The 22,112-nt window shown below is 48.5% G+C and overlaps 3 protein-coding genes across 5 annotated transcripts; 2 read left to right on the top strand and 1 right to left on the bottom strand.

Annotated features, from left to right (window-relative positions):
* Positions 1-11,411: 11,411 nt before the first annotated feature.
* LOC133907073 (pentatricopeptide repeat-containing protein At4g21705, mitochondrial-like) lies at positions 11,412-13,908 on the bottom strand. The gene is made up of 2 exons (XM_062349079.1): positions 13,548-13,908; positions 11,412-12,882 (listed from the first exon to the last, which is right to left on the bottom strand). Exons 1-2 carry the CDS (start codon positions 13,851-13,853, stop codon positions 11,689-11,691), a joined length of 1,500 nt encoding a protein of 499 aa, XP_062205063.1. The 5' UTR covers positions 13,854-13,908; the 3' UTR covers positions 11,412-11,688.
* A 14-nt stretch (positions 13,909-13,922) lies between these two features.
* LOC133907075 (pentatricopeptide repeat-containing protein At2g20710, mitochondrial-like) lies at positions 13,923-15,911 on the top strand. Its single transcript, XM_062349083.1, has 2 exons — positions 13,923-14,266; positions 14,400-15,911. The coding sequence occupies exons 1-2, from the start codon at positions 14,006-14,008 to the stop codon at positions 15,627-15,629; spliced, it is 1,491 nt and encodes a 496-aa protein (XP_062205067.1). The 5' UTR covers positions 13,923-14,005; the 3' UTR covers positions 15,630-15,911.
* Positions 15,912-18,182: 2,271 nt separating this feature from the next.
* Positions 18,183-21,537, top strand: LOC133907074 (pentatricopeptide repeat-containing protein At2g20710, mitochondrial-like). Of its 3 annotated transcripts, none has more exons than XM_062349082.1 (4): positions 18,183-18,493; positions 18,606-19,943; positions 20,517-20,767; positions 20,862-21,537. In XM_062349082.1, the coding sequence occupies exons 1-2, from the start codon at positions 18,230-18,232 to the stop codon at positions 19,833-19,835; spliced, it is 1,494 nt and encodes a 497-aa protein (XP_062205066.1). In that variant the 5' UTR covers positions 18,183-18,229; the 3' UTR covers positions 19,836-19,943; positions 20,517-20,767; positions 20,862-21,537. The 3 variants fall into 3 exon arrangements, with proteins under 3 accessions (XP_062205066.1, XP_062205065.1, XP_062205064.1); XM_062349081.1 differs by having other exon boundaries at positions 20,504-20,767; XM_062349080.1 differs by having other exon boundaries at positions 18,606-20,767.
* Positions 21,538-22,112: the final 575 nt, after the last annotated feature.

The raw sequence follows: 22,112 nt of genomic DNA, 5'->3' as shown, positions 1-22,112 counted from the left end.
GGCAGGCAGGGCGGAGCAGGTTCCACAGTTCAGCGACGACGGCGCCCTCAGGTGAGAAACCCATGCTGGACCAGAAAGACCTCGCACGCAGGTATCGGCGTCGACGATGGCTTTGCGCAGGAGGTATGCATTGCGCTGAACTGAACACGGCCCTGATCGAACCAGCAGCCATCCGAAAAACTGAACCCTCGGAGTCGGAGGTGCCTTGCTGTTCCAAACGAAATCGAAGAAGGCACAGCGGGCACCATGATGAGTAATGGCTTTGTACAGCGGACCAGAGCGCCGCGCACCGGCCTGATCGGCGAAGGGGCAGGAGCGCACATCATGCTCTTCGGACAGGGTGACGGAGGCGATGGCAGCTCGTCCAACGCGGCCAGATCAGCTTCGGTAACTCGGAAGAGCCGTGATGTTAGTGACTTGGTGAGTGCCCCAATCCGGTAGAAAGCACATCAAATACAGAAGAGAAACATCGAGGGCGACCAGGGGGGCAATGGGCACCCGGGAGTCTTCCCAGAAGGATGTCGTCCGGCCGTCGCCAATCTCTCAACCGTCGAGGGCGAGCTGTCCTTGACGGAAGTGGCGAAGCACTAATTGACTAGTTAACTTACCGAGGACACTAAATAACATGCATGCTACTAATACCCACGTTAATGATGATTAATACGGACGTGAATGGGCGCTGAATAGATGCACATCTCAGGCCATACAGAAAACGGCTGATTAAAAATTCCTACATGTAGAAATTAAAAAAACTGCTCAGTATTAAAAAAACGTGTAACAAAGTCCCCTTAATCTTGATGCAGTTATTCGGTGTTGATGATGCCAATCTTCGCGCAGAGCTCCATAAACTTGACGCGTGTGAGAGACTTTGTGAGAATGTTTGCCAGTTGCTCCTTCATGCGGATGAACTCAACGTCGATCAAGCCTTGATCCGCACACTCCCGGATATAATGATAATGTGTGTCGATGTGCTTGCTCTCATCATGATGCACTGTATTTTTGACTAAAGAAATTGTGGACTTGTTGTCCACCTTCAGGACCGACACGCTAGGCTCTGAGCTGAGCATGTCACTCAGAAGTCGTGCCAGCCAAACGCCATGGCACGTCGCGGAGGCTGCGGTGATATATTCTATCTTGTAGGACGACAGTGCCACCACCTTGTGCTTGGACGATTGCCAGGTGATGGGGTTGTCGTCGAGGAAGAAGATCATCCTAGAGGTGCTCTTCCTATCATTGATATCATTGGCTATGTCACTGTCGCTATAGCCCAACAGATATGGCCACACGCTCTTCTTCTTCTCGGCCGTGTAGAGAACATCCAATGTTGTTGTCCCTGCAACATAGCGTAGCATGCGCTTGATGGCGACAAGATGCTCTTCACATGGTGCCTCCATGAAGCGGCTGACGTACCCTACTAAGTAGGTCAGGTCCAATTGGGTGTGGATGAGGTACCTGAGGCTCTCGACTAGACTCCAGTAGAGAGTAGCATCGACCGGCGGGGATGAGCTTGACTTGCTGAGCTTGAGGCGTACCTCCATTGGAGTCTGACAGGGGTTGTAGTCCATCAGCTCAGCGTTCTCCAGAATCTTCTGTGCGTAGGCGGATTTCCCGAGCTTGATGCCATCCGGGCTTTGCTGCACCTCGATGCCGAGGTAGTACTTGAGCGCTCCCAAATTGCTCATCCGGAATAAGTTCTTCATCTCTTCCTTGAACTCGTGGATGCTGCTGGTGTTGTCGCTAGTGATGACTAAGTCATCGATGTAGATGCCCACAATCACTCGATTCCCACTTTCACCTCTCTTGTACACTCCATGTTCGGATATGCTACGATGAAACCCGAGTGTGAGTAGAGTGGCGTCTAGCTTCTCGTTCCATGCGCGCGGTACTTAGCGGAGGCCATAAAGCGTCTTGTGGAGATGTAACACCTTGTTCTTGTTCTTGTTGTTGATGAAGCCGAGTGGCTACGCGACGTATACCTCCTCCCAGAGATCACCATTAAAGAATACCGACTTGACCTCCATATGGTGAACCTCCCAGGATTGATGTGTGGCGATGGTGAGTAGGAGTCGCATCGTCTCCAGATGGGTAACATGAGCGAAGACCTCATCGAAGTTCACCCCCTGTCGCTGGACGTAGCCCTTGGTGATGAGATGCGCCTTGTGCTTCACAATGTCTCCATGCTCGCCGCGCTTTACTTTGTACATCCACTTTAGGTCAATCGCGCGGTGACCTGCAGGGAGATCAACAAGGCTCCAGGTCTTATTGTCAGTAATTGAGTCCATCTCCTCATGTATTACCTTCCACCAGCTGTCGCTTTGCTCTGCTTCAGCAAAGTTGCTTGGTTCCTCAACGCATCATGTGAAGCTCATCGTGGTCGAGTTGGCGTGGTGCGTACCCTCATGGCATTATCGGACCGAGAATGCTATCGACGGTGCGGTAGCGCTGAGGAGCATCATCAGCATTTGCATAAAGCCTTGAGTCATGCGTGGGTGGTGTGATGTGCTCGATCACAAAGAGCTGCAGGTGTCACTAGAGAACATGTTCGGCCATGATCCGGGTAGCTCATACGCGTGTCGCACATTGGCTCCCTAGTGACCACTTACTCCACGGTGAAGCGGTCGTCGTCGTTCACCTCGTGTTCTTCCTATGAGCTCCATTTCCACTGCGCCAATTCATCGAACACGACATCACACGTCACGTGCACGCGCTTGCTGATGGGGTTGTACACTCGATATGCCTTGGACCCACTCTCATAGCTGACGAAGATCATCAGAGTGCTGTAGTCATCGAGCTTCTTCAAATGAGGCTTCACATGAGTGACACAGTCGAAGGTGCAGAGGAAGTGCAATGCTGGCCGCACGCCATGCCATGCCTCATACGGAGTCTTGCCATCGACACTCTGAGTCGGTGTATGGTTGAGGATGAAGACGACGGTGGAGACGGTCTTACCCTAGAATGTTCTGGAGAGGCCCTTTGCCTTCAGCATGCTTCAGGATATGGCGACCACTGTCTGATTGTGGTGCTCAACGACCCCATTATATTGCAGAGAATATGGGGTCGTGAGCTACTGCTGAACACCACGCTCGGCGCGGTAGTATTCAAACTCCATCGACTGAACTCACCGCTGTGATCGGTGTAGAGTATTTTGAGCTTCCATCCCGACTCCACCTCCTCTATGACCTGGAACCACTTGATTGCTGTTGGAGCTTGGTCCTTTCTCGTGAGAAGACTGAGCTACATGTAGCAGCTCAAGTCATCCACCAGTAACAGGAAGTAGCGGTTGCCGCTTGGTGTCGTTGGCGTGATCAGCTTGCAGAGGTCACCATGCATAAGGTCGAGGATGTGCTTCGCGCGATACTTCATTAGCTTGGGGAATGATGCTCACCTTTGCTTCCCAGTGAGGTAGACGTCACAGACTTGATCAATGTGATCAATCCGCAACAATTCTCGTACCATGGCCTGCTTGGAGAGCTTGCGTATGGATTGGAAGCTGAGGTGCTCGTACCTCTCGTGCCAACGCCATGCCTCGTTTGAGCCTCTTACCGAAAAACACACCGGTCGTGCGATGTCGAGGATGAGCATGTACAACTGACTGGAGGAGCACCTCATCCTAGCCAATAGTCATCGATCCGAGTCCTAGATCTGTAGGACATTGCCATCAACCAACACCTGGTAGCCTTTCTCATCAAGCTAGCCGATGCTGATGATGTTGGTGGTGAGTTGGGGAATAAAGTATACCCCGTGAGCGTGCGGTGCTCACCAGTCTTGCAGGCGAACAATATCGTGTTGCACCCCGGTGCCTCAGATTCCGGAGTCAATCTCGGAGAAGGTAGCACGCGACCCGGTCATGTGGTTCATGGCACCGGTGTCGAGGTACCACATCCGATCATCGATGTCCTCCTCTCGATCCAACTTTGTGAATACTTTCACCTCGACCAACTATAGAGTGGATGTAGTGGGAAATGTGACACAGGCCTTGGCCATCAAAAGTGTGGGCTCGCCCTATGTCAGGTGGGCCTCAGCCCGCTTCAGCTTGCTATGGCAATCCTTGGCCCAAATTGCAAAATTTTCCACAGTTTTGATATTTGTCCTGACCACCTCCTGGGCCGGATGTGATGGTGTTGCCGTCATGCGACCCATTGTCGTGGCCACGCTCATGATTCTTGTCATGACGACGATATGAGCTACTATTGCCGTTGCTATTGGATCCTCCCTCGCAATCGTGTTTCTTCATGCGAGCTAGCCACTCCTCCTTAGTGAGGAGTAGCTTCTGCCCTCCATTGCCACCTGAAGAGCCGAGCTTGTACCTTTGCTCCACAACACGCAAGCAACCGATCACCTCCTCAATCGAGATCATGCTCAGATCAATGAGGGTCTTGATGGAGATGGCGACCTACTGGAGACGTTCTGGAACAACCTGCAGAAATTTTTGCACCACCTTAACATCAGTAACTTCGTCCTCCAGTACTCAGAGGTTGTTGGCGAGGCTCGTGATCCTTATTGTGAAGTCATCGACAGACTCACCATCCTTGAACTTGATCTCGCTAAGCTCGCGTCGCAGCTTCTGTGCGTTCACCTCTCTAACACGCTCGACGCCGACGCACATCGTCATGATCGTGTCCCAGGCATCCTTGACGGTGTCCTCAATGGCAAGAGTGGACAACATCTTCAATGACACGATGCGGAGAATGGCGGACAACACCAACCTATCGTCGTGGTAGTCACCGCCGTCAGCTTCGATTGCCTCCCAAAGGCCTTGCACCTGCAGGTTCACCCACATCATGAGCGTGTAGTTTATTCATGTGAGCGTGGGATAGACCATCAAACCTAATGCCTCCTTGATGACACACTACACGACCACCTTGCGGCCATCGTCGTCACGATGTTGTGGCTAGCGCAAAGAAGGTGTCGTTGAGCTACAATGGCCTTGGCACGGAGGAGTCCTCGACTGCGCGCTCCCAGGAGCTCACGACGACTTAGCTACACTTGCATCGACAACACATGCTCCGAATACACACAAACATGAGCAGAACACGCATGAATTTTTGTGCCGTGGTATAGCTTTTCTATTTTCTCATTTATTTATAAGCCAAATAGTAGACCTCACAACCATACGTCTTACAAACAGTGAAGCACTAATTGACTAATTAACTCACACATGACACTAACTAGCATGCATGCTACTAATGCCCACGTTAATGATGATTAATGCGGACGTGAATGGGCGTTGAGTGGATGCACATCTCAGGCCCATGTAGAAAACGACTGATTAAAAATTCCTACATGTAGAAACAGAAAAAAAAACTACTTGGGATTAAAAAAAAACGTGAAACATATCACACGTGCTAGAGCTGTCTCAACGTTGGGTCCAGCTGGAGCTCAAGTACCTGCTATTGGGCCTCCGAATCCATTTGCTAACCCGTCCGCCCCGGTCCACTTATTCGCTTTGGTCTTGCGACCCGCTACAGGTGCTGGCGTAGCAGTGCCATACGCAGTTGATGCCCTAACACCCAATCTTGAATGCTTGAATCCACATAGACTGAGGAATCCAGAACACCAAAATGGCATGGACCATGGCCATATAACGCCTCAAAGGGGGAACAACCCAAAGCCGAGTGTGGCGATGAGTTGTACCAGAACTCCACAAGCGCCAACAAAGAGTGCCACTGTGCCGAACAAGAGTGCACGAAACACCTCAAATACGTCTCCAAGCATTGATTGATTTGTTCGGTTTGGCCATCAGTTTGCAAGTGGTACGCCGAGCTCATGACGAGTTGAGTATCTGCTAATTTGAAGAGTTCCGTCCAAAGTATGTTGGTAAAGATCTTGTCACGATCCAAGATCAAAGATTGGGGCAAACCATGTAGCCTTTATATGTTTGCTAGATACACCTGTGCAACCTGCCACACAATGAAGGGGTGAGCTAAAGGAATGAAATGGGCGTACCGAGTGAGCTTGTCGATGACCACCAATATGCAATTGTATTTCGCTGAGCGTGGCAAGCCTTCAATGAAATCCAATGAAATGACTTGTTGTGGTTGGTCAGGTACTGGCATGGGCTGGAGCAGTCCAAGATATCTAACATGCTCCGATTTGGCCTATTTGTAGACCGTGTAGCCATCGCCAAACATTCTAGCATCCTTTTTAAGCCCAGGCCATGCAAAGAGTTTGCGCACCTTACTGTATGTAACTTGAATGCTTGAATGTCCACTAACCGCACTGGTATGGAGAGCGTGCAAGATTTTGCGCTATATTGTCAGATTTCGGCCGACCCATATCCTACCCTTGTATCTCAGAACTCCCTCATGCAATTGAAAGTTGGGCACAACTGATAGATCAATGCTAAGGTTGGAAAAGATGTCACCGGTATGTTTATCGGCATGATATCCATCCATAATTTCAGAAATCCAAGTTGGCACACAAGAAGAAATTGTTGTCAGTACTAAAGGAGGAGTACATTTGGAACAAGCATCAACAATAGTGTTCTCGCACCCTTTCTTGTAAATGATCTGATATTGGAGGCCTTGCAGTTTCGTCAGTGCCTTTAATTGCCATGGGGTTGTCAGCCGTTGGTCCTGCAAATGGACTAAACTGTGCTGATCAATGTTAATATGAAACTCCATAGTTTGCAGATAAGCACACCAATGCTCTACAACCATTAATATTGCACTATTGCCAAGCATTCCTTTTCGTATTTTGATAACTGCTGGTTCTTGGGTCCCAGTGCTCGACTCAAATACGCCAAATGATGATTATCTTGCACTAAGATGGTGCCAATTCCTTGGTCTGAAGCATCTGTCTCAACAACAAACATTTTGTTGAAATCCGGCAACGCCAACACCGATGCTGATATCAGTGCTTGTTTAAGAGATGAAAACGCCTCTTCTTCAAATTATGTCCAGTGAAATCCCACATATTTCTTCAATAGATCAGTAAGGGGACAACTGATAACTCCTAAATTACGAACAAATTTCAGATAATATCCGGCTAAAAACCCTCCCACATCCTTACATCCTTGACTAGCATCGGCCGAGACCATTGTCATATGGCTTGAATATTCTTGCTGCCAGTCTACCCCAGCCGCACTCACGACATGGCCCAAATAAGTGAGTTTTTGCCGAGCAAATAAACACTTGGATCTTTTATTTCAAAGCTGATGTGTGTCAAGAATAGAGAACACTTGTGTGCAAATGGGCATGATCCGACAGTGTATGAGTATAGACCAAGATATCGTCAATGAAAACCAGCACGCCCTTGCGAAGTAATGGTCCCGCCTTTATCACACGTGCGAGAGCTGGTTCAACGCTGGGTTCAACTGGAGCTCGGGTATCTGCTATTGGGCCTTCGAATTCGTTCGCCAGCCCATCCGCCCCGGTCCACTTCTTCGCTCTGGTCTTGCAGCCCACTTCTTCCTTCTTCTTCGTCTCTCTTGTTAGACGAGCATGGCAATAGCGTAATATGTGTTGTGACATCCACCTTCCAATCCGAGACGCACATGTCTAATCAGACGGCTGCTACGGAGCTAGTCTGGGGTGGTCAGTATTTTAAATATCGTCCACTCATGGTCGGTATACGGAATAACGACCACCCCTAGTTGGTATTTGGACGCATCCCCAGCGTCACGCCGAGGCTCACCAGAGCGCCGCTGCGTTCCGAGCGCTGCTTGCTCCGCTCTCCTCCCATGACGTTGTACAAGTGGGATTGGATGCACATCCAAATCCAAATAGAAAAGTCGAATTGGAATCAACTAAAAAAAGGCCATTGTCCACTCCAAACTTAGACAAAATTAAATGGATTGTTTCCAATCCATGCCTTTTAAGTCCAAGTCCATCCAACAACATCCAATTACCATGCTCGAGTGGAAGGAGGCCAGTAGGGCAGGAGGGTGAAGATGGGTGAGGGCATCAAGGCGATGCTGGCGTGCCCGATCTAGCTGACCAGCGAGATCACCAAGCACTGCGCCTCCGCGTACTTGGAGCTTCCGCGCCGAGTGCACCATCATTGATGCCCCCCGCTCGCACGGACCAAGACCAAGGGGTGGGAAAAAAAAGAGCTAGCTAGGCAGAACCGAGATGAGCTCCTAAGCCCCTCGATCATGTCAGGATTCAGAAAAAGCCTCTCGCCCTGAAAATGTCTCATTGCTCACCGCATATACCATAGGAAGAGAGAAGATAGGGAAGCAGCTGCATCCTCTACCTCTCTGCATGGTGTTCCTGATGGCCTCCTCCTCGTCTCTACCATGAACCCCGTCACTGTGGAGGCCGGTAAGCATCTTATACTCTCTCTAGTTGACGTGGTTTATTAATTTCCACTGTGATATATGATTACAAGTTTACAACTAAATAAGATTATGAAAGTTTTTCCAGACACCAAAATTATAAATACAGATGAATAATCTTGTGCACTTGCTCACTTCACATTTGTTTGCACGCATGGCACGCACGAGCAAACCTTTTTATATAGAGGACTTTTACAGGACACCTAAATGAGTGCATACCGTCCATTTTCTTCATCCGGTGGTTTAGATTGACCCAATGATACTCTATCGCCCATCAGTATCATGGGTATCATTAAAGAGTATCATGGGTATCATAAGGGTAGGATTGGAAAAAAAAACTATGATAAACTTGTAAATTATATGTTTAATTAGGGAAGATCAAAATGTTAGTTTATTCTTCGGATAAGCTTTCACTTATTCTGTTCATTTCATTTATTAGGGTTTTCACCCTCCGTCGGTCGGTCGATGATGGGTGGCGAAAGTCCGAAGTCCGGTCAGTCAATGACGTAATTACCCTTAAGGGTATCAAGATAATTACAATAATACCTACTAAAATTGACGATTGGATCACAACAATGATACTCTCCATCATTTAGTATCATGGTATACTGTAAATGTTCTCTTTATATATGGCCTTATGGGGATGGATATGTGCAACTGCTGGTGGTTCCTAATGCAAGTTTCACAATCCTGGACTTGCAAATGCCTCTGATATATTCTCTGACGGGCACTGCACATGTTATCATCTTTGCCCATCTACATATTTGTTCGGTTCCAGGTTGACCCTGAAACGCGCCAGCTTCTGCACAAGGGATGTGGCAGTGTCACACTTCATAACTGCAACTGCATGCGTTCCAAATCACCATGAAGAAAAAAAGCATCCGCATGCGTTCCAGTCAAGCCACGAGAAAGTTGCATCCGCATGCGTTCCAAATCACCATGAAATTTTTTTGGAAGAGCAGGGGGTACACTAGCTCTTGCTCATCGCCTTGCAAAAATGGAAGAGCAGGGGGTACCCTAGTTCATGCTCATCGCCCTGCAAAGTGCTGCAGCAATACCAATGGTCAGGCATTGCTACGAGTGAGCTCACTCTCTCACAGCTCGCGGCCGTGTCCGAGGGGAAGCTATAACCTGGTGCTCCGCGAGCAAGCACTTCGGAACACGATCGCCGTCAAGGTCGCTCGACGTTCGGCATGACGACGAGAAACAGAAGAGCGGATCCGGAGCCGCTGAGTCATGCCATGAGGCGCGGCGGTGGCCCGAGGGCACCGACCGCCTACGCCCTTGCCTCGCCGCCGGCTTCTGGCCCGCGCGCGCGACGACCGCCGCCTGCGCGTTCCGCGTAGCCACGTTTTTCACGCATACTACACGCGGATAAGACGTACGCGTAAATGATATATTTTATCAAAAAAAAATAGTTAAAATCTAACTTTAAAAACCAAGGTAAAAAAATACACAGCAAGACACCACTCCAGCCGCTACTTGCTGAGCCACGTAGCTGTGGCTCACATCAGCTCAAGCCGGGGGGGGGGGGGGGCATTGGTGGTTTGGTGCGACGAGGTGCAAACACCGTGTCGATAGGATTGATACCCTGTCTCTAAATCGTTATGCACTGTTGAATTATAAAGCGATAGATCAGATTTTGATGCTACAACACATCATAAACAATAAAATGCAAAACTCCTACAATAACATTGCCACAGTATTTTGATGTTGGGACACTGTTCATCCTCTCTTACGTTTTATTATTCGCCTGTGACTTCATACCTGAAGTTAGGAAATCTGGATTCAGTATGATGGGCCAACTCGATTGTAAATCCTGACGGCGCTATATACGATCAGGGCTGCCTCGATCCGGACCATGCTCGTACTTTATCGAGTCATCACCTTTAGCTTTTTTAGACAACTCCAGTAGTTATAGATAGTAGCTAACTTTTATTATTGTGATATGTAGAGAGAAGAGAAGTGGATGGAAGTGAAGATAAAGTTGATGTGGAGGGAAGTTTTACTTACGTTTACGTAAAGGAAAATCTTAGAGAACTAGTTTTTAAAGGAGAGAAAATAATAGATAACTTTAAACATTGTGATGTATGAGAAATTAGAAACATAACTTTTAAAAAAATATACTAAAAAAAAAAATAGCAATAGGAAATAACCACCAAAGATATCCTTAATCTGGGTTTTGATGCCCTCATGCACGATTGCCACAACAACCTGCGGACTTCTCGCACAGCTTTGCTGCAGTGCACCCGCACAGGCTCTGGCTCACGTTCTTGCCGTCGTCAGCGCGCGCGTGCACACGACGACTTAGAATCTTTACCGACTCAGGCCTTGCACTTTCACAGCAGAATCTCTAACAGCTTCTAGTTCTGTTTAGTTTACGAAAATATTTTTATTCTCTTCAGCATTTTAATAATTTTCATTCACAATTTCATCCACGAAATGATTCTCTCACATTTCCTCTACTCGGTATTTTTCCTATTTTCCTTTCGAAAAGAAACTATTAAAGATGAGAAAAAATAAAAAATATGAAAACGAGGAGAAAAATCAGAAAGAGAATAAAATAAAAAAAATATGATTGTACATGATCTAATATTTGATAGAGGCAAGCCATTGGAAATTTGTACCTTCTTTCTTAGTACTGAACCTTGTTGCGAAACTGCATTCCGTGGACGCATTCCGTGGACGCTGCTCCGGGGACTGCTCTGGACTCGGCGACGACGGCGAGAAGGGCAGATAGGCAATTCAGGTAGAAGAACTGCACGAGCTGGGGACAGGGACAGTCTCCACCGTGCGCCATAGCGGATGAACGTCGAACGGCGTGGGGCTAGATGGAGGGGGTGCAAACCTGTGGAAAGAACGCAATAGGAGAACGTCCCGACACGTCGTCACCCTCAATGCAAATCAAGTCTTCCTCGTAATCCAGCAGGAGGTCACTGCGAGATTGGAGTGTTTTAACGTGACGAAAAAGTCCAACCTGGCCGTTCTTTTGGTAGTTGTGCTGTTGCTTTGCCCCTTAGCAATCACCATGCAATTTTATCCTTGTTTGATGCTGCTTTGGTTCGTCCCAAAACTTCAATTTATTTTGCTGTAACTCATTTCCCCTACTTTTAATGGAGGGCAAAGCTCCTGCTGAGGTTTAAAGAAAGAAAAATAACATTTGACAGAAACTGCTAGTACCATGCTACAAAATCATGAACTGGGCAAACGCTACGTCCTGTTACATGCCACTAAATAGATACCACACTAAGAGTTTGATACCCCTAAAACTAACATAATTCTTTCTTAGTAAAATAACTAACTATTGAAGGAAGGACAATATCTAAGTATTAATCCAGTATGTAGGGTTAAACAGCAGCAGGATTAAAGAGCCGTTTCATTGATAATCAGGAGCTTGGGCAACAACATCCTCACGCCTTTGTTGAGCTTAGAGGTTCTGTCGTCTCTTCACCCTTCTTTTCTTCTCTCCCACGAGCTCTTGACAAAGCCTCGGTCATATCCGAGTTCATGGGCACAGCAACTTTAAGCAGATCAATGAAAGTTTCGAGTTCCTTGAGCTCTGCTTCATCTCCAAGATATTTTAGTATCATCTCAACCATCGAAGGCCTAGGGATCCAGCCACTGTTGGGGGCGTATACACAGAGGGCATTCTTCATCAGCTCATAAGCTTTCGCAGCACCACCTTTCTCCGCATAGCCAATTGCCACAATTGCCCAGCTGGTTGAGGGAGGCATCTTCCCTTTCTTCAAGAAGTCATCGAGCAGCATTTCAGCCTTGTCCAGCAAGTCCTTCTGGCGGTATCCAATAAGCAGGACATTTGGAACATGGAAGTCAAATGCATTTCCACTAGACTCCCACTCTTTCAACAGAGCTTCTGCTTCTGCAATCTCATCAAGCTTCACAAGCACAGAAAGCATAGTGGTGTAGTCCTTATTAATATGCCTCTTGCAGTTCGACATTTGGAGCGCCCACAGCCTCTTGACCTCTGATTTGTCCCCCAGGTGTCCATATAGGGAAATCAGGTGGTTATAGGCATCCGAATCTCTTTTATCTATTTTTGCCTCTGCTTTCTGTAAGGCAGAGTATGCCTTCTCCCTTAGGTTGCCCTTAATGTAGTTGTTCGCCACAACAGCATAGGTATTCCAGTCAACAACAATTTGAGGCTCACACTCCATCTCCTCCAGGGTGTTCTCCAATCCAAAAAAATCTGCTCTTGTGCCATAAGAATTTATGCATATTCTGTAGCTAAAATTGTCGGGAACAATCCCATTGCTTTTCATTTCTGCCATCACCGAAGGGACCTTCTCATACTGCCCTAGGTTTGTATAGAGGCCCATGAGGTTGTTGTAGGGGAGTGTGGAGAACACAAAACCCAGCTCCTTCATCTTCTGAAAATGGGCCAAGGATTTGTGGACCAGGAGTTCTCGCGTGTAGCAGTTAAGAAGTGCACCATAGGGTTTCTCCGTCTTATCTTTGTCGGACAGGTTATTGAAGTAGGTCTCTGCTGCTCCAACTCCATTAATTTCACCAATCAAATCCAGGTGAACAGCATGATCCTTCGGCAGAAATTTGACGTGGCCCTTAAGATTCATCCATTCGGAGACCTGTGCAAAGTAAGAAAAGTAATGATTAATGAAGCATGCCAAGAATACATAAAAACTGCACATACTTGCTACATTCAGCAAGTCTGCAGCGCTAAGACCTAGAACATAAATGCTTCTTGCAGAGGAAAAGCATTTACTAATTACATGCTATGAGGCAATGATGGCCATGGCATGTACTGAATTCTATACGTCAACCAGCATTGCGGATGCACATTGGTCAGCACATAAGTGCACATAACTATAGACCAAAGAGCAGGGTAAACTCCTCTGTACACTCCTAACTAGCAATAGCACACACTGCCCTCTTTCTTACAATCCTTTCCATGTTGTTCACAATAATAATAATAATAATAACTATTTCATGTAATTAGCATCGCATTGATAAGAAACAGATCATCATTTCAGAATGCCCTGATTGCGAGTAATTTCTCCTCTTTTCTTTTTTGACAGAACAAAATTTCTCCTCTTTCCGTTTCAGCATTACATCATGCACCTTGCACGCACGTGAGTGACCAACAAATTTGCAGACATAAGTGCAGGATGAAGCCATGGATGGCATCAGCGAGAAGACAAACACACATCCCCGCAGCATTTCATCGAACACCTTCCGTGCGCCAACCAGAACCAGCAACGGGGGAGGTCAAGGGGGAGAGAAGAGTATCTACCTCGAGAGCCTGGCGGTGGCGGCGGCGCTTGCGGAGCTCCTTGACGACGCGCTGGAGCTCGACGGCGCGGAGGCGGTTTCCGGGCCTGGCCGCCCACCTCTCGATCTCGGGCACCAGGAGCGTGCCCGGGTGGCCCAGCGGCCACAGCGTGGACTGCAGACTCGGCGGCCGCGCCGGCGGCGGTCGCTTCTCCGCGCTGTTACTGAGAGTCGAAGAGGCGGCGGCGCGAGAGTGGAGGAGCCCGCTGCGGCCACGGCCGAGGCGGAGCAGGCGGCGCGCCGCGGCGAAGAGGGAGGACGAGGCCATGGCGCGGCGCGTCGGTTGGCGGCTTGGCGCTGGCTTGAGGCAGGGCTATATTTCAGCCCAATTGGGCCAGACATTTCAGCCCAATTCTTCCCCTCCCCCAAACCCTCGCACTCTCTCCGGCCCGCACCAAGCCGCCGGAGCGCCGCGCCACCATGTTCCGGCTTCTCCTCCGCCGCCTCTCCACGGCCGCCGAGGGTGCCGCCGCCGCTGCCTCCCCGTCCCCACCCCCGCCGCTGCGGCGGCCGCTGTCCAACGACCTGTACTCCCGCATCTCCGAAGTCGGGAGGCCGCATCTCCCGCTGGCCCCCGTCCTGGAGCAGTGGGCACTCGAGGGCCACACCGTCGAGAAGCACGTCGTCCAGGCCATCGTCAAGAAGCTCATCGGTCTCCGCCGCTTCGCCCACGCGCTCGAGGTCCCAGGCAAACCCCCCCCCCCCCCCAACCCAGCCCTCAAAATTGTTTTCTCTCTCTCTTTGTTTTGGACTCTTGCCCATTCCCCATGCACATTCCGCTCACTGATTTAGGCGATTCTTTGCGTTCCTGCAGCTGTCGTTTTGGATGACGGACCGGAGGCACCTCTACCTATCGGCCGGCGATGTCGCGTACCGGCTGGAGCTGATCAGCAAGGTGCACGGCCTTGAGAGAGCAGTTGAGTACTTCGGCACCGTACCGAGGCAGCTGAGGAAGCCACAGTGCTACGGCTCCCTACTGAAATGCTACGGGGAGGCGAAGGCCGTCGAGAAGGCCGAGGAGCTCTTCGCAAAGATACAGGAGATGGGGATGAAGAGTTCTTACGCTTACAATGTGATGATGAAGCTTTACCTGGAGACCGGGCATCTTGAGAGGGTGCACGCCATGTTCCATGACATGGAAGAGAAAGGCGTCGATCCTGACATGTTCAGTGTGGAGAATCTGTTGGATGCGTACATTGCTGCCGAAGATGTTGAGGGGCTTGAGAAGGTGCTCAAGGAGGCCAATCCACACCAGAAGCTTTTGAGTTGGCACGGACATGCCTCGGCGGCAAGGGCTTTCATGAAAGCTGGGATGCAAACAAGGGCCTTCATGGCTCTTCTGGAAGCGGAGAGGCGGATTACTCCTAAGAATGGTAGGGTCGCATACAGTTTTTTGCTCAACACATATACCGATCTGGGGATGTATCCTGAGGTTGAACGCATTTGGAGTGTCTACAAATCCAAAGTGCCACCGTGCAACTCGATGTACTTGGGCAGGATAAGTGTGCTACTCAAGATGGGTGACATTAAGGGGGGCGAGGAAGCATTGAAAGAGTGGGAGATCAAGTGTGTTTCCTATAATGATTTCAGATTAACCAACTTAATGGTCGATGCTTACTGCAGGGAAGGTCTTGTGGAGAAGGCAGTAGCTCTTGTCGATGAAGCCATTGAGAAAGGGAGGACACCTTTCGCTAATACTTGGTATAGGTTGGCTGGTGGATTTTTCAAGACTGATCAGGTGCTGAAGGCGGTGAACATGACAAGGAAGGCTCTTGTGTCCGCAACTTCTCCATGGAAACCTGATCTGACATATGTGCTAATGAGCCTGAACCATTTCATGGATCAAAAGGATGTAGAGGCAGCTGAGGAGATGGCGAGTATGGTACAGAAGTTGGTTCCTTTGACTAGGGACGTATATCATTGTTTACTGAAGACATATGTCCGTGCGGGAAAGCCAGTGTCCGACTTGCTTGAGCGTATGAAGAAAGATGGCCTTGAGGCTGATGAAGAAACAGACAGAATCCTTGCTGGAGAATGCCAGTAGATACGTGCCGTTGTCCATCACTAAATGATCTCTTTTGCTTGTTCACTTTCTCCCCTTTTCTTCTTCAAATTCTACCCATTAATTTGACTCCTGTCCACTGCTTGTATAAAGCATCACAATCCTTTGTTCTGATCGATGTGGGTGATAAATACAGTACTGATAGGATCAGATATGATGGAATGAAACCGTTCATTAGCTTAAACGAGTTTTTGGGCTTGGTGCTTAAGTTTTCTGTAATCTTACAAATATTTCTTTTAAGTCCGCATTACTCCCATATTTCCATATCTACTTTTTTTTTTCATTCGCTAGATTTTCCTACAGATTAACTTCATCTTCATTTCTTCATCAGATTCTTACTCCGATTCTCCTATTTCTGCTTCCGTAGTTGAGCTGCTGGAGTTGTCAGGTTCGCTTCCCCTCGGACACGACCGCGGGGAACACATCCGGACATCCCTGACCAACCTCCAGCTGCATCTCAGAGTCACGTTACTCACTTATTCAGATGTGTTATGGCCGTAGCCTCAGACTCCGAATATGCAAATTAGTGAATCTAAGAATACCTACCGACACTTTTTTAGCTCAACTAAAAACACTATTATCTTAAATTGAGTAAATTTTCAGAAAATTAGTGTAATTGATTGAATTAAAGAGGATCTGTGGATACTCTTAGATTAATTAATTTACACTCCTGCTATTGTACTCCAGGTCTGTTCCAACTTTTGCGGAATTCCTTATGGTGATTGGAACGCACGGATGCGATTTCTCAAGCCCTCAAGTCCAAGGTTTGCAGCGTCGCCCACCATTTCAGAGGCGAAGAATATAGCAGAGATGTCTGTAGCACTAGCGCAGAAGAATATAGCAGAGATGTCTGAAACACTAGCGCAGTATCTGCGTGGAATTCCCAACTCCACGCAACGCAACTGATGCACATATGTACATGATCAGGAGGGGATCGAGGAATTAACCCAGCGCAGTGCCAAAGCGCAGATAGAATTCAGAGTTGTCGCAGTGTAGGAGAACAGACGGCGCTGCAAGTCCTGTTGCCGGACTGCTGTAGTGGTCCTAGCTTGAAACTCCATTGATGAAGTGGTGCCGGATCATTCCAACAACCATCACGGTCTACTGCGCGCCACCATCTCGTGGAAGTGCGAGACCGGGAGACGGCAAAGATTGCCGCCGGGCGCACGGCAAAGATCCACCAGCGACCCGAGGATCGGGTGGTTTTGTCTCGTGCCGTGCCGAGCGACCTTGACGGCTGCCCGCTCTCGTGTGCTCGCACGTCGGCGTAATCAGGCGCGGACGAGCCCTCGGACGCGGCCGTGGCCGTGGCCGTGGCGAGCTGTCGCGGACTCGATTCACTCGTGGCAGATGACTGACCTCTACCAGCTGAAGTACTCGAGTAATATTGGTCGCATGACTACCAGACGGAAGAGGTAGGTTGCGCTGACGCGAACTCTGGGAGGGAGAAGAATGGAACCAACAGGAGGAAAGAGGGAAAGCCAACTTTGCATGGGGGTGTGACCACATTGGTTATCTGGCTCATCCACCACTCTCAACCGATATGCATTAATCTGTTAATTTTTTTATCTACTTTATTTTTTTTTTATCTACTCTTCAATACAAATTTTAATATTAATGAACGGTTTTGATACACGAGACTTCCGCGCATCATACGGCTCCGTCCCGAGCTTCCGTCGGCCCTTGTCATTAGACCACTATGCTTGTATTTTTCGCTTTGATTCTCGAATCTTTTGTTTCTCGGGTGGTGGCGAACAATGCTGCTTGCGTTGCGAGAGATGCCCGCTCGTTGGGCCCAGCCTGCTTCCTGCCCGAAGAAGGCTATTGAACAATATGATAAGAAAGTAGGGATTGAGAATATTGGTCGCGCGTGTGTATATATGTATATATTCTAAGTTGACGGCTATTGAAGAATATATCCAGTCCTTGGAGGGGTACGAACGAGGGATACCCACACCTATCATCTTAGAATATTTTCTCACCAAAGTCTATTATATAGAAAGAAGAGAAGCGCAGCAATTCGTACTACCGGAAAAGTTAGCTAGGTAATAGAGTCGGCTTACAAAGTGGGGCCCCTTCGGATACAAACAAGTGATTTTATTCCTCATTCTTCATATTTTCTTTGTAAATAATAGAATATTACTAAATTTTTATATTGTTTAGTTGCTCAGGAACTTGAGAGAAACACCGTAACCCCACTTAGATATCATCCCTCGAAGTTCACTCATATATCAGTAAGAGCCGGTGGAATTTTGCCTTGCAGAGGCAAGTGGAACCGTGGTTTCCTCTTTTTAGCCCAGGAATTATGGGCAGGTCTGCATTTCACGGTTGAAATGGGCTGGATTTGAGCTTTCCAATTCCATGGTTGTTGCCAAACAGGCCGGTCCAGGAATGTAAATCCAATTCGGCCTAACTTGAGGGATCCAAACGGGCCTTATAGGAATTTAAAGACTTTCCTCACTGAAACCCGAATTGGACCAGCCATTTCAGCCCAATTATCAATCACGAGCCCGTTTGCCCAGTTAGAAGGCCTCTTCCCCCACCCCCTCGCACTCCCCCGGCCGCCTGAGCGCCGCGCCGCCATGTTCCGGCTCCTCCTCCGCCGCCTCTCCACGGCCGCCGAGAATCACGTCGCTGCCTCCGCCTCCTCCTCCCCATATCCGCCGCTGCGGCGGCCGCTGTCCGGCGACCTGTACCGCCGCATCGCGGAAGTCGGGAGCCCGCACCTCCCGCTGGCCCCCGTCCTGGGGCAGTGGGCTCTCGAGGGCCACACAGTCGAGAAGCACGTCCTCCAGGCCATCGTCAAGAAGCTCATCGGCCTCCGCCGCTTTGCCCACGCGCTCGAGGTCCCAGGCACCCCCCCCCCCCAACCTCTCAAAGTGAATTGTTTGGATTATTGCGCACTCCCCATGTTCTCATTCCGCTCACAGATTCGGGTGATTCTTTGCCTTCTTGCAGCTGTCGTTCTGGATGACCAACCAGAGGCACTTCTACCTGTCGCCCGGCGACGTTGCGTACCGGCTGCAGCTGATCACCAAGGTCCACGGCCTCGAGTGCGCCGTCGAATACTTCGGCACCGTGCCGACGCAGCTGAGGAAGCATCACTGCTACGTCTCCCTCCTGAAATGCTATGGCGAGGCGAAGGCCGTCGAGAAGGCTGAGGAGCTCTTCGTGAAGATGCAGGAGATGGGGATGAAGGGTGCTTATGCTTATAATCTGATGATGAAGCTTTACTTGGAGACCGGGCAGCTTGAGAGGGTGCACGCCATGTTCTGGGACATGGAAGAGAAAGGCATTGAGCCTGATATGTTCTGCGTGGAGAATCTGTTGGCTGCGTACATTGCTGCCGAAGATGTTGAGGGGGTTGGGAAGCTGCTTGAGAAGGCCAATCCACGCCATAAACTTTTGAGTTGGCAGGGACATGCCTCGGCAGCAATGTTTTTCATGAAAGCCAGGATGCAAGAAAGGGCCTTCAAGGCTCTTCTAGATGCGGAGAGGCTTATTACTCCCAAGAATGGTAAGGTCGCATACAGTTACTTGCTCAATGCATATACCGATCTGGGGATGTATCCTGAGGTTGACCGCATTTGGGATGTCTACAAATCCAAAGTGCCACCTTGCCGCTCGATGTACTTGTGCAGGATAAGTGTGCTACTCAAGATGAATGAGATTGACAGGGCCGAGAAAGCATTGAAAGAGTGGGAAACAAAGTGTGTTTTCTTTTATGATTTCAAATTAATGAACTTAGTGGTCGATGCTTACTGCAGAGAAGGTCTTGTAAGGAAAGCAGTAGCTCTTGTCGATGAAGCCATTGAGAAAGGGAGGAAACCCGCTGCTAATACGTGGTACAGGTTGGCTGATGGATGTTTCAAGAATGGTGAGGTGCTGAAGGCGGTGGATATGACTAGGTTGGCTCTTGCTTCTGCAACTATTCCATTGGAATCTGACATGACATATGTGCTAATGAGCCTGAACCACTTCATGGATCAAAAGGATGTAGAAGCAGCTGAGGAGATGATGAGTATGTTACAGAAGTTGATTCCTTTGAGTAGGGATGTTTATTGTTGTTTACTGAAGATATATGTCCGTGCGGGAAAGCCAGTGTGCGACTTGCTTGATCGTATGAAGAAAGATGGCCTTGAGGCTGATGAAGAAACAGACAGAATCCTGGCTGGAGAATTCCAGTAGATACATACCATTGTCCATCACTAAAAAAAAAATCGACGATGCAATGGAGGGCAAAGCGCCCACCAGAGGCAATGTTGCTGGCAAAGCGAGCATGCACGATTCTCGCAGGTAAGAGGTACCGAGCACAGGACAGGAAGTTCATCACTAAATGATCTCTTTTTTTTTTCATAAAAAATGATCTCTTTTTCCGTGCTCATTTTCTTCTCCCTTCAACTCTGCTCATTAATTTGACTCCAGTCCACTGCTTACATGAAACACTGCAATTCTTTGTTCCTGTATGTGATGACCTCATAGGCAGTGGGGATGTGAGTGTTCTATACTGTTTTGATAGGATCAGATATGATGGAACTGTTCATTACATCCTTTTTCTATCCCCACATGTTCGTATGAGTTAAGTTTCATCTTGGTTCGTCATGGAATTCTCAGTTTAGTTCTCCTATTTCTACTTTTGTAGTTTTGTTATGCCCCCTGTGGTCAGTCTGACGAAAGCTGGTAGCTTAATACCGATCTGTAAAATGAACCAGGGACATAAATTTGAAAGAAATATATGCAAGTCTCATGAAAAAGCGTCTCATGGAAATACATTACTGAATTATTTGCGTTCTTATCAACCAAATCTGTACTTCATATTTATTAATTTATTTTTAGTGGAATCTGAACATTAGTAGTTGTGTTGCCAAGGTGAAGCGAAACGTTGGATTGAGTTGGGACGTCACTCTATAAAATGGTTTAGTTTTGTTAGTTGGCGCCCCTCAGTCTGGGCTCACTTGATCAGCCAGAGTCAGTTTGGGGTAGCAAGGTGGAATGATGATTCAGATCAGTTCTGGGGAACTATTGAAGACCGGGAATGACCATTTAAGTCCCGTTTGGAACGCTTGAACATCACAAGAGCACAGGAGAAATCCCGGTGGAGTTTCTCCATTCCAAATCAGGTCATCTCGCGAGCTTTCATTAACTCTGAATTCTAGTTAAATTCACTCCATCTATCATGAAGCTGAATAGATAAGATGGCGCTGTCATTTGCAGATGGAAAAGCTTGATATGATTCCTGCAACCACTTCGCATTTCAGGTGGAATCAGGCAAGGATATGTTCATTACAGAACTATCTTCTCGCACGGCCGTTTACTTTCATATCCTGTGATGTTTATAGATGGTGAATCTGTCATTTATTTGATTCTTACTATCTTTTTTTTTTAAACGAAATGATTCTTATCTTCGAGTTGGACTAAATTCACTGCTGCCCAACTGACGTTTCAGTTCTCCCAATGTGCTCTGTACCCCGCTTGCAAACAAATACATCATACATCAGCTGACTTGATTGTGAATTTGTGATTGGGGTCAGTCAGGCGGCTAATTTCTGTTTTCTCAAGCAACAGATTCCCTGCTTTTCTCTACGGTTTCTTCAAGGCCATGTGAAGTTTTCCTTTTTAGCTGATTTGTTTCTCACAAACCGTGTCTGCCCAGTCAGAGATTCATCACCCATCTTCTGTCCATGAACGCCATGTGGTGTTACACCCTCCGTCTTCAGTGCATGCAGAACGCCGCAGCTACCAAACAATCCGATTGGTACGTACTACGCCGCCACGGGTCCCGTGCCCGCGTGGTTTGGTTTGGGCGTCGACATGAAAAATTCTCAGAGTAAAAACTGAACTGCTGTGGCATCGTCAAAGAAATTCTCAGAGGGAAAACTGAGCTGCTTAATGGCAGTGATGATGAATCTATGCTGCGTGGTCTGACACGGAACACTACAATCCATGCATGCTACAGACCCAACTGTGAATTGCACGGCATTACTTGTTTCAGAAAAGCCGTTTGTTCTAATGCTCTTTGTGTCGCTGCTGTTTCTCATCTCATCGTTTTCTCCTGACTCGTTGTCTGTCGTTTCTCCATGCATGCGAGACGCGTTCTGTTGGAAGAAAATTCTATGAGTCCGGATTTTTCACGTAGACCTCTGCCGCACGGTGACACGTGCCCGTATGTATGCAAGTCCGCACGCACGCGCACCGTGCGATCGGGCGAGCACGGCGCGGATGGGGTCTCGCCGGGGTCCTTCGCGCGTGGGCCTCATCGAAGTTTCTTCCCGTTCTGTTGGCCTAGGCGAGAGCAGAATCTGGCACAGAGGAGAGAATATCCCACGGGACGCTAGTCTGGTAGTACCATCGAGGCATCGATCGCTAGGCTACCGCACAAGAGAATTCTGGCATCTGAAAGCACCTTGGCATGTATCGTCATCGTCCCAATCGTGTTCAGTTGGTTCCATGATCTCACCCAAATTA

Source organism: Phragmites australis, chromosome 24 (genome assembly GCF_958298935.1).
Source record: "Phragmites australis chromosome 24, lpPhrAust1.1, whole genome shotgun sequence".
NCBI classification, from domain to species: Eukaryota; Viridiplantae; Streptophyta; class Magnoliopsida; order Poales; family Poaceae; genus Phragmites; species Phragmites australis.
Note: the sequence above shows the minus strand (reverse complement) of the source record. Positions and strands in the feature narration are given on the sequence as shown.